The sequence below is a fragment of the Mesoplodon mirus genome (assembly GCF_964341445.2).
Source record: "Mesoplodon mirus genome assembly, chromosome: 4".
NCBI lineage: Eukaryota > Metazoa > Chordata > Mammalia > Artiodactyla > Ziphiidae > Mesoplodon > Mesoplodon mirus.
The window spans coordinates 188,690,127-188,706,569 of NC_138979.1; the positions used below are offsets into that span (position 1 = coordinate 188,690,127).

Genomic DNA, 16,443 nt, shown 5'->3' on the forward strand with positions numbered 1-16,443 from the left:
GCTCCTGGTCCCGGGAATTGGTGCCCAGGGGGGCCCCCCACAGCCTGCTTGGAGCAGAGGCTTCTCCCTGAGTGACACCCCTGGGCCACTGCCTTGCGTGGCACGCACGTGTGGACTCACCCGCAGAAGAGTCGATCTTTGACGACAGGCTCTGGTTTAGGGAGACGAGACAAGTGGAAGTGGGAGGTCAGTTCGGGGAGCAGGCCCGCGGCTGGGTGGACGCCGCCAGCCGAGGAAGCGGGCAGGGGCGCCTATCTTCCCTGAAGCTGGGGGAGGGACAGGAGGCCCAGGACCGGCCCGCCCTGAGGACCTGCACGGAGGTGGCCAAGAAGGAGGCGCTCTCCCAGCCGCTGGTGGAGCCTCAGTCCTGCGGGAGAGCCCCTCGGACCACAGCCCAGGCTAAGGCAGACACCAGACAGGGGCAGCCTGCTGCCAGCTGAGCCACAGGAGCAGCCCTGGCTGGGGAAGAGGGGGAGGAAGAGACGGGTTTGCACCCCCTCGGCTCCTGCCAGCACCCGCACCCAGGGCCTTTGGACACTGGATCCCTTTGCCACCGATGGGCTGTGACCAGCGGTTCCGGCGAGGCTGAGGTTCTGCCAGAAGTCCTGCAGAGCCTGTGGGCACAGTACAGCAGCACAGCCCACAGAGCCTCGGGCTTGCCCTCAGGGCATTGTGCTGTTAGAACGGGGCGTGTGCACCCCATCACTGAGGCCAAAGTCCTGGAGATAGGCCCCCCCGACAGTGGGCACCAGCTTTACCCAGACCATCTGGGAGAAAACCTCCCTAGCCTGGCTTGGGACAGTCACCCCCAATCACTGGCAGAGGCCCAGACTGTTCCTGGGGCATCCTGGGGGCACAGAAAGCCGGCCTCTCTTGGGGCTTAGTGAGTGGGACCAGCAGGAAGACCTTTGGGCTGGGCTGGGCTGGCTGCCCTGAGCCCCAGGCCCCCAGGATAGTGTGGCAGATCCCTGGGCGAGGCTGCACTCTCCACCCCTCCCCTCTGGGCTGTCCCGTGGGCCTCTTGACCTCGGTGCGGAGATGCGTTTGCCCTTCCTATGTGTCAGAAGGGTTTGCGGGTCTGAGGTCCAGGCCAGGCGTCCTGTGGGAGGGTGGGAGCGAGGCAGTGGGTGGGGCAGGGCCACTGCGAATGGGCCTGTCCCTTGGGAGAGCGCTAACTGTCTGTTTCCCTCGTCTTAGCCCCGACGAAGAGTCCTCTCAGAAGTTCATTCCCTTCGTAGGGGTGAGTACTGCTCGGGCAGGCAGTGCCTTGCCCAAAGCTTGCCTGCCGCTTGGCTGGCTCCACCTGCTGCAGGGAGACCGTTTATCTGCCAAGAGATCTTGTATAATCACTCTGTTCTTGCATTAATTTGATATGTTCCAGAACCTTCCTCACCAGTTTGAGCTGAGGACTTGCCTTATACATTTCTCCCACCCTAAAGCTCTCTGTTTTTTCTTGCTGAGGTTGGGGGGTGAGCCCAGGCATATTGCTGCCCCGGCTCTGCTGGGGCCTGACATGTGGAAGCAGGCAGCCCACCTGGGGGTGAGGATCCAGTTCTCAGCACCGTCCTGGGTGTCCGGGCCCAGTGTCAGGCTCGGCTCTTCAGGGGGTACCGAGGGTTGGCGGGCCTCAGGACAGGCCCCGCCTGGGGTGGGGGCAGAGGGCAGGGCAGGCTTACTCGGCTGGGATCATCCCTGTACGTTGGGAGGTTTTGCTTTTTCCCACTGCCAAGGAGTAAGGGCTCTTCCTCGCCGGCCAGGCCACGTGTCCACAGCCTGTGGTCCCACTGTGGTCTCCAGCCCGGCATCTGCTGTGAGAGCCGTACGGCAGCCTGGCAGACAGCAGGGCCTCTAGGCCGTGGTTCGCTCCGCTCAGGCGTCAGGTGGCTGCTGGCTGTACTTGGAGGGTGTTGGTCCGGAGCAGCCTGTCCTGAGGAAGCTGCTGCGGTGACAGGAGGGCCCGTCCCGCTGGCTGCACTTGAGATGCCACCGCGTGACCGAGGCAGGAGCCGTTGTCGTGATTTCTTTCACATGACACAGCTCCCGCCCTGGTCAGGGTTGGGCCAGGACCCCACCCCCACCCCGGCCAGCAGCCCAAGTGGGTTTGGAGCAGGCCCCAGGGCTGCCTTTGTGCCCCACTGGGCAGGGCTCCCTCACTCCAGCACCTCACCCGCTGACGTCTGCGCCCGCCAGTCTCACGGGCACGCAGTTTGCTGAGTCCAGGGTGTGGGACCTGAGAGGTTCGCTCGTGGAGGTAGGGCGCCAGTCCTGCCAGAGGCCACATGTGTCCTGAATGCTGGCCACAGGTCAGGGCCAGGCCAGGGGCCGGCTGGCAGCCTTCGTCCCGGGAGTGCGGGATGGCCACAGAGCTTGCTTTAATTCCAGGGCGTCTCCCAAACACGCCCCCTGCACAGGGAGGTCCCTCAGCAGGGCCCATGCCGTGGCTGACCAGGCAGGTGGTGGCTCCCTTGAGCCACAGACTGAGGGGCTGGGACCTGGCTCGGCCCCAGGAGTTCCTGGGGGCTGGAGGGACATGGAGGATGGGTGGTAGGAAAACAGGTCCCTGCCCGGGTGTGGAGTCCCAGCACCACCCCCGCGCCACTGCCAACGCGTCCTGTTGCCTTCTAGGTGGTGAAGGTTGGAATAGTAGAGCCGTCTTCGGCCACTTCAGGTAACTCCATCATCCCTGCACTGGGGACTGGGGTGCAGGAGGGCCGGGGCAGCCCCAGCACCAACACGCACCTTGCTGAGGGGCTTCTGTTCCCCATGGATGGGCCACCCCTGACCCTGGAGGCCTGACAGCTCCCCCTCAGCCTAAGTGGGAGGCGGGGGAGGGGTCTCCCGCTGCCCACACACGCCCCCACCCAGCCCACAGCTGCCTGGCCTCCCTGCCGTGTCTGGGTCCAGAGGGCTTGGGGCAGAGCAGCAGGGGAGCTCAGCACTGGCCCCCGACTCCTTCCCAAGGTGACTCAGATGACGCGGCCCCCTCGGGCTCCAGCGCACTCTCGTCCACCCCGCCGTCCACATCTCCCGCGTCCAAGGAGGCCTCACCCACCCCGCCCTCCTCCCCGTCGGTGAGCGGGGGCCTGTCCTCCCCCAGGTAAATGCAGCCATGTGGGCGGACGCTGCCCACCAGCTCACGCCATCCGTCCCCCCAGCGCAGCAGGGACTGTGCTGAGAACACTGGCAGTTCCTGGTCCCTGGGCGTACCCTGGGGTGCCAGGAAGCAGAGGGTCAGGGCGGAAGGTGGGCTCAGCGGCCCTGCAGGGGCCGTGGTGGTGTCGACCCAGGCTCATCAGACAAGTGAGTCGGGGCGCTGGACTGCTCAGTCCTGGCCTGGTGTCTCCCCACCTCGCCCCAGCCCCTGCCTTCCTAGGGACGGGAACTACAGAGTATAAATACGGGGTGCTTTGCACACAGAGGGGATTTTGGAAACTCAGATGTGAGTAGAAGGCACGGGGACAGTGGGTGGGGGGTCCGCAGCCCCTGTCGGCTGCCTTCAGGGCTCTCGTGAGCAGAACTCACCCAGGCAGGACTGCCCCAGGGTCGGGGAGGACTTGGGCCCTGAGGCCGCACCTCCAAGGGGGCGGTTGGCCTGGGTCCTCCAGACAAAGCGGCAGCGTGGGCGGGCGGCAGGTCTGGACACTCCTGGGTGACCCCAGCATCGTGACGACGCTGGAGCCACGGGCACAGACGGGGCTACCCCAGGAGACCAGGACGGCCCGCCAGCGGGCTCTGGGCCCCGAGCTCCCCTCCGTCCTCAGCCGCTGCCCGCGGTCCCCCGACATGGGGCAGCACAGGCACCAGCGGGCGCCGCCTCGTCTGTGCCAGCCACGGGGGTGCTGCCGTCACCCGCTGAGGACGGAGGGGTGAGCCTCCCTCGTCTTTCACAGCCAGGGCGTCGGCGCCGAGCTGATGGGGCTGCAGGTGGATTACTGGACGGCAGCCCAGCCCGCAGACAGGAAGCGAGATGCGGAGAGGAAGGACCCGCCCACCACCAAAAACACACTCAAGTGCACCTTCCGGTCTCTCCAGGTCAGCAGGCTGCCCAGCAGCGGCGAGGCTGCGGCCACGCCCACCATGTCCATGACCGTGGTCACCAAGGAGAAGAACAAGAAGGGTGAGGTGGGGAGGCGGGCTGGCTGTCGGGACAATCGAAGGGGCCGCCGGGCAGGCCCTGAGGGCACCACAGGCCTGGGGGCCGCTTCTGACCAGAGCCCCCGGGCAAAGGCCTCCTGGTGGGCGGGCGGTGGCAGGCAGGGTCCATGCGGAAGGGGGTCCAGATGAGCAGGGTCCAAGGGCCGAGGTGAGCCCACAGCCCCTGCTACCCCCCCCATCCCTGAGGGACAACGGGAGGACAGCACAGCCCCTTTTCCTCCTAGTGATGTTTTTGCCCAAGAAAACCAAGGACAAGGATGTGGAGTCCAAAAGCCAGTGCATTGAGGGTATCAGCCGTCTCATCTGCACCGCCAAGCACCAGCAGAACATGCTGCGAGGTGAGCGCTGCCTCCCTCCCTCCCTCTCTCTGTGTTTCTCTCTGTCTCTTTCTCTCTGTCCCCCAGCGGGAGTGGGGGGGGGGTAGGATATGGAAGTAAACCAGAGCCGAGCTGGGTGGCTTTTCTAAGTTCACCTCAGGAAATGCTTTTGTTTGCTATGAAGTCATATTACGTAGTTTAAGCTTTGAACACACGTGGATGAGGCAATTTGTGTGCGTGCAATGGCTTTTCCAGTTCTGAGAAGTAACTTCTCAGTCCTTTGTGCTTTATCTCAGACTTTCTATAGAAGATACTCTGCAACTAACAGAACATGGAGCTCTCGAGATTTTTCTTTTCTCATGAGCTCGCGTCTGCCTGCCTCCGTTGATTTTCCGGTTTCAGTGGAGAGTGTTTTCAGTTGGGTTTGCAGACCCCTGCTGAGGCGGAGGGGCTGTGGACAAGCAGCCCCCCTGACGTCGGGCAGGGGCTGGCCGTGGGGGCGGTGCTGGGCAGCTGGCAGGAAGGTCAGCAAGGTGGGCTGGGCCGTCCCAGACCTCCTCCTACGGGGCCACTGAGAACCAGCGAGTGTCGCCTGGGAGCCTGGGAGTCCCCGGAGGCGTCAGGCCCTGCAGCCCCGTTCTGCGCCGCGGCCGGGAAGGGGGGCCGGCGGGTCAGGTGTCTTGTGTCCCCACAGTCCTCATCGACGGTGTGGAGTGGAACGACGTCAAGTTCTTCCAGCTGGCGGCCCAGTGGTCCTCCCACGTCAAGCACTTCCCCATCTGCATCTTCGGACACTCCAAGTCCACCTTTTAGCCCCGCCTGCCAAGGGGCCGCGCCGGCCCCCCGCCCTGCAGCCCTGCGATGGCCGAGCGCCGGGAGGGCCCAGCTGCTTTTCTGTTAACATTTCAGTTTACTGCAGAGACAGACCCTTAAAAACCCAGAGAGAAACAGTCTTAAGTATGAACATGCTCACTACCTGGAAACTAACGGGGCAGCCCCCCACCGGGACCCCATAACTGCTCTGCTTATTAACCAGAACGTTCCGGCAGGGGTGGGAGGTCAGGCGGACAGTGTTGAACTTGAGAATCGTGGAAGGTGTGTTGTGGCCTCAGGACTCCCCCCACGCAGCCCCCCAACAGGAAGGGTTCTTGGCCTTGTGTCCTGTCCTTGCTGAAAGCCAGAACTCTGCTTCCTCGGAGCCAGGGTCCAGCGGGCGGCCCCCCGCACCCCAGGCTGCCTGTGTGCCCAGGCACCGAGCTGGGTGGCCAGAGGCCAAAGGCCAGCCTTCTGTCGGGGGCGTCCTGGGCGGAACAGAGGCTAGTCGGGCCAGTCAGCCCAGCCCTGGGCCCCAGCCACCAACCAGCCAAGAGATGCCCCAGCACCGCCCACTCGTGGATCGCAGTAAACTCCAGCCACAGGGGGCAGTGGCGGTTTTATAGTAGCGGATATTTTTAATGCTTTCAAATACATGTTGCAATGTAGCTGCCAAACAGACGTTGCTCTTCTGAAGCCCCAACAGCCCCTTAGGGCTAAGGCAGAGCCAGCTGTGCTGCCCGGGGTCCCAGCCCCCCACACCCACTGCTCCCCCCGGCCGTCCCCGCGGTGCCGCTCTGCTTCTCCGAGTTGCGCCCGCCCCAAGCTTAGTGGGCACAGTGGCTTCCGCAGCTGCCACCTCCTGCCCCCACCCCAGCCCCCCTGCTGGCTGGGAGGTGTTTGGCCAGGCAGCCAGGTGTTTGTCATCTGCAACACTAATGTGGCCAGTAAGAGCTCAGACAAGGCAGCCAGACCATAGGGGCCGAGCCCCGTTGGGGCTGTGGGTGAAGCTGGGGCCCCACCTCTAGGCCGGGCTCCTCAGGACGGAGGGGTTTGGCGTCTGGGTCCCCGCGGAGTGGGGGGCAAGCCCACCCTCCACCTGAGGCCAGGGTCCTTGCCAGTCCTCCCACTCCCCCACAGGCCTGCATCCCAGTGCTCCACAGGAAGAGCCCCCCAGCTCCTGCCCCTTGGCAGCTGTGGCTGTAGGACCGTGGTGACCCACCCAGGGGGCTGTGAGCCCAGTTTCCTAGGGCCGAGAGCCACACATGCTGTGCTCAGAAACAGTGCCAAATGCAGACAGGCTGCAGGCCTTTCCCGCTCTTCTGGGACAGGCCTCACCAACAGCCCGTGGCACAGAGGGGCCCCGCTTGGTGGATGGAAGATGGCCTGTTATTTTTACCTGTGACTACCTGCTTACCTCCCCCAGGTGGCTGTACAGGGTCCGAGTGTCCATGGCTGAGGGCCTTGGGACTTAGCTGGCAGACAGCATTTGGACATGACCTTGGACCAGGGCCCCTGCCCCTCCCTGGGAAGGACCTGGGTGAGGGTGCAGGCCACTGAGCTGAGGACCCCTTGGGCGGCCTGTGCAGCATCTACCTGCGGCTACACTCAGAAGCAGCCTGGGGACCTTGAGCCTCCCCACTCTCGTTCCCGCCACTGGCCTCAGGGCCTTGGTTACTGCTCGAGTTTCCAAAGGTCACACTCAACAGGAAGGAGGTGCAGGTGACACACCCTTGACTTAGCTTTCCAGCTGCAGAGCTAGTTTTAGAAGAAGGGCCAACGGGGGCGTCCCATCCATCCCAACTGTGAGCTGTCCTCACACCTCCCTGTGGCCTTGTACCCACAAGGAGGAGACACCCAGCACCTCCACCCTATGCCGCTGGGCCTGCAGAGCCCAGTTGTGGTCTGTCCAGTGCCACGGGGCCCACCGGCCACACTGTTCATGGGCCCAGGAGGTCGTGCAGATGGCCCCGACCACCATAACTGACTTGGAGACCTGGGCTTTGCTCACGCCGGTGCCTCGGTTTCCCCATCGGCTAAACGGGGATGGTCACGTTTCCCCAGCCTACCTCATGGAGCTGTTCTGAGGATACATACAAAAGCACTTTGTCCCTGGGAGGAAGGTGATGCAGAAGCCAAAGCTGTCTGTGACTGAGCCAGTGCAGCCGTGAGCACATGGAGGGCGGTGGGGGCATGTGAGGAACACGGGCCCCAGACCATGACCCACAGGACAGGAGCAGGGGTTTTCAGCCCATTGGGTGACCAGTGGTCCCTAAGACTCAAAGGTTAAGCCACCAGTCACCTTCGGGTGAGGCCAGGCTCCTCGTGGGCCTGGTGGCATGGTGTGGGCAGGCTCTGCCCTCGCTGAGGTCCCGTGGAGGTGAGCTCCAGCCCTGTATCCGGGCCACTGCTTCTCCCTCCTCGTGTTGGTCCCCTGGGTCCCCATCTCCTCAGGGCATGCAGGCCGGTGTCCTGAGTCAGTGTCACAGCTGCAGATCCGGAAGGAGAGGGACTCTGGGCCCAGAACCAAAGGTCTCCATGCAGCGGCAGGCAGATCAGAGCAGCCAGGGCCAGGCTGCCCTGTCCTCGCTCCCAGATATGAAGACCTGACTGGCCTTTGTCCCAGAACAGGTTCCTCATGACAAGATCGGGCCACTTGCTCCCAAAGGCCAGTTGACCCCTACACCTGTTCCTTGACCCCCTCCCAAGACCCGTTCTGTCCTCCGGTGGAGAGGAAGATAAGTCCTTGGCAGGGGCCTGAGGACTGGGCTTGGGGGTCCCTCCCCCAGGGGAGGCTAAGGGGTGCCGCCGTGCGTTCCTGCAGACCCCCCGTCCAGTTCTTTGTGCATTGTTTGGTTTCTAGGATGTACGTGTTGCTAGGTTTTTTTTTTTTTTTTAATGGAAAACAGGATTAATGTAAATAGCGTTTTTGGAAAACAGATTCTAATCTCACGTTATGTGACCACGTGGAGTATTTTAAGGTGCTGATGCGACACTAATAAACGCGGGGAGCACTCCCAGGCCCTCCCTCGCCTGCTGTGTGATTCCTCTCGAGCAGCCTCGGCCCCTCCATCCGTCCAGGCGCGAGCTCCGCCCGCACGTCGCGGGCCGGCGCTCCGAGGCCCCCACGCGAGGCGGGGACCCAAGGGGGCCTGGGGTCAGGGCGCGGACGGCTGGGGGCGTCTGCGAGGCGAGCCCCTCCGAGCGGTGCGGGGCCGGGACTCCTCGAGAGCCTGAGATGAAGCCCCGGGCCATGGACTCCGGGGTGGAACCAGGTCCGCGTGGCGAGCAGAAGCCCGGTCGGCCCCTGGCAACCGAGCCCAGGACGCAGGCACGGAAACGGGCCGGAAGCGGAAACGGCAGGGCGGAGCCTGTCGAAGCGGAAGTTCGTGGGGCTCGACTCCGCCCCCTCGGGCCTTCCAGAACTGCTGTGGGCCCCACCCTTTGACCCTCCCACCACGATGGGCCCGCCCCCGTACCCGTAGTGTGCCCCGCCCCTCCCCGCCCCTCCCCGCCCCCACCCAGTGTACCCCGCCCCGTCCCCGTAGTGTGCACTCCCCACCCCCGCTCCCATGGGTTGTGTACCTCGCCCTTTCCCCACCCCTGCACCTCTTGTGTACCCCACCTCACCCCCACCTCACCCCCACCTCCGTACCTGTAGTGTATCCCGCCCCTCCCCCGCTGACCGCCGCCTCCCATGCTTCCCTCTGACGCTCGCCGTGTGTCCCCATGACCCTTGCCCTGCCACCCCTCAGCGAACTCCTCATCCCTAGACCCCATGGAGTGGAGAGGGGCCGGCTGACGTCTGCTGCGGCGTCTTCACGCGTGGTCGTGCGGGCGGGGGGCGCAGAGCCTGGACCTTGGGGTGTGGCCGGGGGGGGCGTCGAGGTGAGGGGTCGGGAGGAGGGAGACGGGGAGAGCTGGGGGGGCCCTTCTTTCTCGCCTGGTCGTTCCGCGCCTTCAGTGCGCCCCGCAGGCAGGGTCCTGAGGAGACGCACCTGGGCCGTCTGGGGGCATATCCAAGGAGCTGGAGCTGCGGCTGGAGCCTCGGTGGGAGAGGGGGCGTCCCTGGGGGAGCCTGCAGGAGGCCGGGCAGGGCGGCGGCCCAGCTGCTCCGGCCTGGGTTGACCATGTGGAGAAGAATGGCTGTAGGAGCTGGGGACCCAGGACACCCAAGGGGGTCGACCCTGCTGGGTGTCCCTGGCTGAGGCCCACCCAGCACTGTCTGGGCAGTGGCTGGAAGATGAGCCCCGCAGATCCTGACGCGGCCTCCCTCTGCCCGAGGGGCCCAGGTAGCCGTGGGCACCTACGCCCAGAGCCCCAGAGGTGCAGGCGAGCCCCCCAAGGGGCTGGAGATGGACAGCGGGAAGCGTTTGTTTAAGGCCTTCCTGGGGAAGATGCCAGAGTCGCAGCCGTCCCAAGAGAACGGGCAGCCCTCGGCTCCACCAAGCCCAGAGGTAGCCTGGGGCCAGCCCAGGGCCCCGAGCAGCAGTCAGCAGGTGCTGCAGACTCAGGACTGGGTAAGCTGAAGCGGGCTGTGGCCTCTGGGCCCCCGGGCTCCTCTCTGGAAACCCCAGGGACTGGCCGGGGAGGTGTGGGTGGAGAGGGGCCTCTCGAGCTGGGGGAGGGCCAAACAAACAGCGTCTGATAAGAAGCAGGTGCTGGGTTGGGGGCCATGCAGAGCGTCAGCATTCTCTTCCCAGAGCCTGGGTGGGCACCAAGGTGGGCGTGGCCCCTCCTGTCCCCCACAGCTGTGGGCTCTGCCCCTCTGCCGGCCAACCCAACCCCGGAAGCCACTGAGCGGAGGGATCCCAGTCAGGGGGAGCTCTGCCCGCAGAGCAGGGATGGTGTCCTACTGACCAGGTAGGCGGGCAGTCAGCAGGAGAACTTGTCAACCAGAGTCTGGCCAAAATGTTTCTGGAGGCTTTGCTTTGCGACAGCCCCAGTCTGGAGGTACCTCTGCCTGCCTCCCAACCCAGTGGGTGGGCAGCTGCTCGGTCCCGTGCAGCCGCGAGGGGACAGGACACAGCTCCTCTGGCCCCGGGGGCGCTTCGCAAGCAACAGAAGCCACGCCCCCAGGAGTTCTGTATTGTTCCCTGGGCGTCAGGGTCAAGGCCAGGCTAGATGGATCCGGGTTGTGGCAGGCCAGGCTCAGTGGAGCCCGTGGAGCTGTGTGCTTCGACCCGTCTGCGTGGGTGTTCTCGAGGTCAAAGGTTTACGTGAAAAGGTGGTGGAGAAGGAAAGCGGGCTCCATGTGCCCTACCAGCTGTGCCCTTGCCGGAAACCAGCCGCGCCTCTGCTTCCATGAGGCCGACATCTCAGGATGGGCCAGCTAGGACATAGAACACACAAGCGTGTACCTGTCGGGGGCAAGGACTCCGTGGGAGGGGCCGGGGCATGGGGCCATCCCACCGCGCACCTGCCGATGGAGGGGCCGGGCGGCTCCTGAGCAGGGGCGACCTGCCAAGTTTGCAGTTCAGGGAGGTGAGGGCCCCTGTGGGTAAGGGGTGTGTGGGGATGAGGCTGGGAGGCAGGAGGTGGCACAGAGGAGAGGGGCTTCTGGGGCGGGGGGGAAGGGGTGCAGACCCCTCTCCGCAGCCTTCCAGGTTTCTGACTTGGGGGCACGGAGTCACCTGCAGTGTCCCCCACACCCTGGTCGCTCCTCCGGTGTCATCCTGCCTCTTCCCTCCACTGCTGCCAGCCCTTGGGCGATGTCAGCCACTTGCTGTGGCCTTGATGGGTGCACCAGGCTGCCGTCTCTCTGTCCTGCAGGGTGTTCATCCTCTTTGTCCCTTCCTGGTGCACCCTCGGCATGGAAGGCTCTTCCTCGGGACCTCCCCACACCTCGGCCTTGTCAGGCATCGTCTTTCAGGGACAAGCCCGGCTGGCACAGGTGGGCCCTACCAGCCCTACCAGTCCCTTGGTCCCTGCCCTTTCCAGCCGCCCCCATCTGCAGTGGTCACTGCAGGGTCCCAGCACCCCACATGGTGGGGACACCTGCTCACAGAAGGGCAGCGACCTCGGGCTGAGGCCTAGGTCTGAGAAGACCTCCCCTGACAAGGGTCTGCAGACGTCCAGCCTCACACAGAAAGCTGAGCAAACCTGTGCCTTTCTGCTTCTGAGGCGTCCCACTGAAACGACTGCAGAGGGCTCTGAGGGAGGCAGGAACCCACAGGACAGAACTGGGCTGGAGGGCCGGCCAACAGGAGGTGGCAACCACATTCCAGTGGGTGGCCACGGGGTGGGCAGAGCTGGAGGGTCAGCTCCCAGCTGCATGGTTGAGGCCACAGAAACAGGAAGCTGCCCCAGCTACCAAGCCCCAGTCTGCCCACGTTGCTATCAACTGTCAGTCCCTGCTTTATTTTTCTTTTCTTTTATTTTTTTAAAATTTATTTATTTTTGGCTGTGTTGGGTCTTCGTTGCTGTGTGCAGGCTTTCTCTAGTTGTGGCGAGCGGGGGCTACTCTTCATTGCGGTGCACGGGCTTCTCATTGTGGTGACTTCTCTTGTTGCGGAGCACGGACTCTAGGCACATGGGCTCAGTAGTTGTGGCTCGCGGGCTCTCGAGCGCAGGCTCAGTAGTTGTGGCGCACGGGCTTAGTTGCTCCACGGCATGTGGGATCTTCCCGAACCAGGGCTCAAACCTGTGTCCCCTGCATCGGCAGGTGGATTCTTAACCACTGTGCCACCAGGGAAGCCCCAGTCCCCGCTTTAAACACGAATTAACAGCCAAGGGCACCAGACATTCGGGGAAGATCTCTGTCATAAAGGAGAGCAAAACACCTGGGAAAAAAAGGAGTGAGAAGAACCACAGTGCCAGGCAGAGCAGAGCGGAGCTGGAGGTGTGTCACCATCCCCAAGGTGACCTGCGCCACCTTGGACACATTGGCCCACGCAGCTGAGCAAGGGAGGTGGAGAACATGAGCAACTGGGGAGGAGGTGATGCCAGCATCACGGGAGACACGTGACTGTGCCCTACCAGCACAGGAGAGTGGACTGGGATCCATCCACAGCAGAGGGTTCGGGAAGAGAGTGCAGACCACTGCTCGGAAATCAGTAGTCTTCATAGATGTAAACAGACTCTAGAAGATAAATGAGTGAAAAAGGCACATTTGACAACAGGAATACACTTAACAGGAAATAGTGCAAACCTATTTGAGAGAAAGTTTAAAACACTCCAGGGCATTACCAAGAGACTTGGTGGGGGGGAAGACACCATGTTCTTGGAGAGGAAGACTCACCCGCACAGAGGGTTCTCCCCAGGTGCTTCACAGCTCAGTGTCATCAACGATAAGAGTTGCTAAAAGCTCATCTTCCCTTTTCAATTTGGCAAACTGGTCAAATAGAAAAATAAGCAAGAATAGGTTCCGCTCTCACATGAATTCATATCACAAATCTTCGATTATCAAGGTGTTAGTGTCCTGTCATGTGATGCATGAGCCACAGTGCGGAATAGGAAATGTAGAAATTGACCCACATGCCTGCAGACACTTAGCGTGGGCTGAAGATGGCCCCTCAAATCCGTGGCTGTGGGGGAGAGGAGGTTTTTTTTTTTTTTTTTTTTTTTGCTGTACGCGGGCCTCTTGCTGTTGTGGCCTCTCCCATTGCAGAGCACAGGCTCCGGACGCGCAGGCTCAGCGGCCATGGCTCACAGGCCCAGCCGCTCCGCGGCATGTGGGATCTTCCCGGACTGGGGCACGAACCCGCGTCCCCTGCATCGGCAGGTGGACTCTCAACCACTGCGCCACTAGGGAAGCCCCGAGGTGGTGTTTTTGATTGACGCCGGGACACTGTGCAGCTGCCTAGAAGAAAGTAAGTTGTAGCCATACCTCTCACAGAGTACCAGGATGAGCTCCACATGTGTCAACGTTTTAAATGTAGAAGAATAAAACCATAAAAGTACTAGAAGAAACCCTGGGCAAATCCCTTTATAACCGTGGAGTAGGGGCAGCCTTTCTAACCAAGCCTCAAAGTCCAGAAGCCATAAAAGCAAAGAGAGATACATTTAACCACATGAGAGAAACAAACAAAAAAACCCCACTATCAAGGCAAAATATACACCATGAGCAAAGTCAAAATAACTGACAAGGGCCCTTCTGCCACATTAAGACACAGCAAGAAGACGGCTATCTATGAACAAGGAAGCAGGCCCTTACCAGATATCAAATATTCTGGAGCCTTGCTGTTGGAATTCCCACCTCCAGAACTGTATAAGCTAGGCTGTTTGTGAATTACAACCTCACAATGGAAAATGAAGCAGCCTGGTTAATGTCCAACTCCAAATCCCAACTCCTCCATCACCACACTTCTGTGCGTTCTCTGCAGCCAGCCTACCCACCAGCCATATCTCCTTGGGGAAGATTTGTTGAAGTTAAAATGAATGGCTCAGAACTACATTTATCAACATGGATAAACCTCACATAATGCTGAATGAAGATAGCAAGTTGCCCAAGAATATGTTCAATGTGAAACCGTATGTAAAGTTAAAAAATATGGAAAACATACTGTGTATAGTTAAGGGATGCCTATATCTAATAAGTGTATGAAAACTTGCATAGGAATAAACGACACCAAGTTTAAGATAATGGTTCCTTCTTTAGAGGAGGAGAGAGGAGGGATAACCTGGGAAGGGGGTAGAGAAGGAACAATATTTGATCCTTGAAACTCCAAGTGTGTTCTGCCAGACCAGCCTCATCATCATCCTTCTGTAACTTGTTAGAAATGTAGAACCTCAGCCATCACTCCAGACCCACTGAATCAGAATCTGCATTTTGACAAGATCCCCAGGTGGCTCACATGTGTAGTAAAATTTGACAAGCACTGTTTCTGGTGGAACTATAGGATTACTGTTAACTGTCTCAAGTGTGAAACTGAGGAGTATGGCTGTGTCAGAATGCCTTAATTCTTAGGAGATGCATGTTGAAGTATTCAGGGGCAAAGTGACATTGCTGTCTGCAACTTACATTCGAAACGTTCAGAAAATAAATTAGTTGAGGTGAAGTAAAGGTGGCAAGATGCTAACGACTGGTAAATTGAGGTGAGGGGTGTACAAATGTTTATTGCACTATTTTCATCTTTTATGTAGATTATACATTTTCACTATTTCAAATGTAGAATATGTTTAATGGAATTGCTTTGAATTTAAAAATCTACTTGGGGGAAAATTGACATCTTGACAATATCGAATTTCCTCATCTATGAACATGGTATGTCACTCCATATGTTCAGGTTTTCTTCTCTGTTCTTCAGCAATGTTGAACAGTTTTCTTCATATAGACTTTATTCATTTATTTTCAATTTACACTTACTCCTAGATATTTGACTGCTTTATTGTCACAACTGTGAATGGATTTTTCTCAGTTATATTTCTGTCTGTTGCCAGTATATAGAAAGCTACTTATTTCAGAATATTTATTTTCTAATTTGTTACTATACTAAACTCTTATTTTTCTAATAATTTACCAGCTCATTTTCTTTTAAAAAAAACAAGTTAACTTCTTTTTTTATATTTATTTATTTTATTTATTTTTGGCTGTGTTGGGTCTCTTAGCTGTGGCATGCAGGATATTTCATTGTGGCACACAGGCTGTTTGTTGAGGCATGCAGGCTTCTTTCTAGTTGTCGTGTTCAGGCTCCAGGGCACGTGGGCTCTGTGGTTGTGGTGTGTGGGTTCCAGAGCACGTGGGCGCTGTAGTTTGAGGCACACAGGCTCTCTAGTTGTGGCTCGTGGGCTTAGTTGCCCCACGACATGTGGGATCCTAGTTCCCTGACCAGGGGATGAACCCGTGTCCCTTGCACTGTAAGGTGGATTCTTTACCACTGGACCATCAGGGAAGTCCTCTCCCAGTTCATTTTCTTGAAACTTTTAGGAAGACAATGATAACATCTGAAAATGGTGAAAAGTTTGTTTCTTCTAATATTTTTAGAATGTTTTTTAGTTGGCCTATTAAATTGATTTCCTGCATGATTTAAATAGCAGTGATGGTGAGTATAATTGTCTTCTTCCTGACTTTAATGGAATGTGGCTGCTAGTGTTTCACTGTTAATCTAATCTCATGTTGCTTTTAGTTTCTCTTATATTCTTTTTGTTGTAATACGCTAATAACTTTTATTGAATTAGAAATGCCTGTTAAATTATATTAAGTCCCTTTTTGACATCTTCGGAAATGACTTCATTGTTTTTTCTCTTATAACTTATGAATATAATAAACTTTTTGTAATAAACTATTAAAAAATAATAATAATTGACAAGGTTGCCAAGACTGTTCAATGGCAGAAGGTGTTTTTTTTGTTTTTTGGGGGTTTTTTTTTGCCCATGCCACGTGGCTTGTGGGACCTTAGTACCCTGACCAGGGATCGAACCCAGGCCCTTGGCAGCGAGAGCACAGGGTCCTACCCACTAGACCACCAGGGAATTCCCTGTCTTTTCAACAAACGGTGCTGGGAATACTGGATATCTACAAGCAGAAGAATGAAGTTTGACTCTTACCTAATGCCACGTGAAAAAATTAACTCAGAATGGATCAAAGACATAGATGTAAGAACTAAACCTATAAAACTCCTAGAAGAAAACAGGGGGAAACATCCTGACGCTGGATTTGGCAATGACGTCTTGGATATGACACCAATGGCACGGGCGACAAAAGTAAAAATAGATGAACTGGGCTTCATCAACATTAAAAACTGTTGATCATCAAAGGACACGGCCAACAGAGGGAACAGTCAACACGCGGAATGGGAGAAAGCATAGTCGACTCCTGAACAACTTGAGGGCTAGGGGCACCGACCCCCTGCCCAGCAGTCAAAATCTGAGTAAAACTTTATAGTTGGCCCTCTGTATTTGAAGTTCCACATCCTAACCCTAACCACTACCAGTCCACGGCCTGCTAGGAACTGGGCCGCATGGCAGGGAGCGAGTGGTGAGTGAGCGAAGCTTCATCCGCCACGCCCCATCGCTGGCAGTACTACCTGAACCAGCCCTCCTCCCCGCCCCCAGGGCAAAATGGTCTTCCACGGAACCGGTCCCTGGTGCCAAAAAGGTTGGGGACCGATGCTCTAATACACGTTTATGGAAAAAAACCCTTGTCTAAGCAGAGACCCATGTGGTGCAAAGCCACGTTGTTCAAGAGTCAACTGTATTTGCAAATCCACGTCTGCTA

At 58.6% G+C, this 16,443-nt stretch overlaps 1 protein-coding gene across 3 annotated transcripts in view; it reads left to right on the forward strand.

Moving 5' to 3' along the window:
* The window catches only part of PACS2 (phosphofurin acidic cluster sorting protein 2), a 65,240-nt gene extending 56,927 nt beyond the window's left edge, over positions 1–8,313 (forward strand). For 2 of the 3 annotated variants that reach the window (XM_082617041.1, XM_082617042.1), the window contains exons 19-24: positions 1,198–1,240; positions 2,626–2,668; positions 2,962–3,097; positions 3,891–4,117; positions 4,380–4,493; positions 5,167–8,313. In XM_082617041.1, coding sequence (XP_082473167.1) covers positions 1,198–1,240; positions 2,626–2,668; positions 2,962–3,097; positions 3,891–4,117; positions 4,380–4,493; positions 5,167–5,285 — 682 coding nt within the window. In that variant the 3' untranslated portion in view covers positions 5,286–8,313. Of the gene's footprint in view, positions 1–1,197; positions 1,241–2,625; positions 2,669–2,961; positions 3,098–3,890; positions 4,118–4,379; positions 4,494–5,166 lie in introns of those variants that run through there. The other variant, XM_082617043.1, reaches the window with a different exon arrangement.
* Positions 8,314–16,443: the final 8,130 nt, after the last annotated feature.